The sequence below is a fragment of the Haliaeetus leucocephalus genome, unplaced genomic scaffold (assembly GCF_000737465.1).
Source record: "Haliaeetus leucocephalus isolate CR32 unplaced genomic scaffold, Haliaeetus_leucocephalus-4.0 Scaffold227, whole genome shotgun sequence".
NCBI lineage: Eukaryota > Metazoa > Chordata > Aves > Accipitriformes > Accipitridae > Haliaeetus > Haliaeetus leucocephalus.
The window spans coordinates 21,732-22,550 of NW_010972663.1; the positions used below are offsets into that span (position 1 = coordinate 21,732).

Consider the following 819-nt stretch of genomic DNA (forward strand, 5'->3'; position numbering starts at 1 on the left):
CCCGTCCCCCGTCCCGCACCAGGGATGGACGTGCCAAGGGCCACGAAGACGACGGCGTTGACGGAGTCCTTGAGGCCAACAGTGCAGCCGAAGTGGGCGGCCAGGTCGCCGATGAGGGCGGTGAGGACGCCGATGAGGAGGATGGAGACGCCGAAGCAGGCCCAGCCGTTGCAGTACTCGGTGGGGGGCACGCAGGCGAAAAGAACCTTCCAGAAGACGGTCAGGAAGTGCATCACGTAGTCGAAGCAGGAGGGCAGACGCTCCTCCCGACCGTCCTCCTCCTCCTCCTCCTCGCCTGCCGAGGAAGGTCACCGTCAGCCCAACGCGGGGAGGGGGACCGTGGACCCGGAGCTGCCTGGCTCCAGGGTCCACAGTGCTGGGGTGCTGGCCCCAGGTTGGTGGCACAAGGGTGCTCATCCCCAGCGTGGTGTCCCAAGGGTTCTTGTCCCAAGGGTGCTTGGTCCCAAGGGTGCTCGCCCCCACATTGGTGACCCCAGGGTGATCATCCCTGGGGTGCATGGTCCCAGGGTGGTGTCCCCAAGGCATTTGTCCCCAAGGGTGCTTGTCCCCAGGGGGCACGGTCCCAGGGTGGTGTCCCCAAGGATGCTCATCCCCAAGGGTGCTCATCCCCAGGGTCCTTGTCCCCAAGGGTGCATGGTCCCAGGGTGCTCAGTCCCAGGGTGCATGGTCCCGGGATGGTGTCCCCAAGGTGTTTGTCCCCAAGGGTGCTCATCCCCAGGATGGTGTCCCCCAGGGTGCTCAGTCCCAGGGTGCTCGTCCCCCGCATGCACGACCCCAAGGGACGTGTGTCCCCAAGCG

General features: G+C 66.4%; 1 protein-coding gene across 1 annotated transcript in view; it reads right to left on the reverse strand.

Moving 5' to 3' along the window:
* Positions 1 to 819, reverse strand: part of SLC8A2 (solute carrier family 8 (sodium/calcium exchanger), member 2) — a 6,468-nt gene that overhangs the window by 1,496 nt on the left and 4,153 nt on the right. Inside the window, 2 exon segments of the mRNA XM_010567118.1 lie at positions 20 to 306; positions 308 to 441. Coding sequence (XP_010565420.1) covers positions 20 to 306; positions 308 to 441 — 421 coding nt within the window.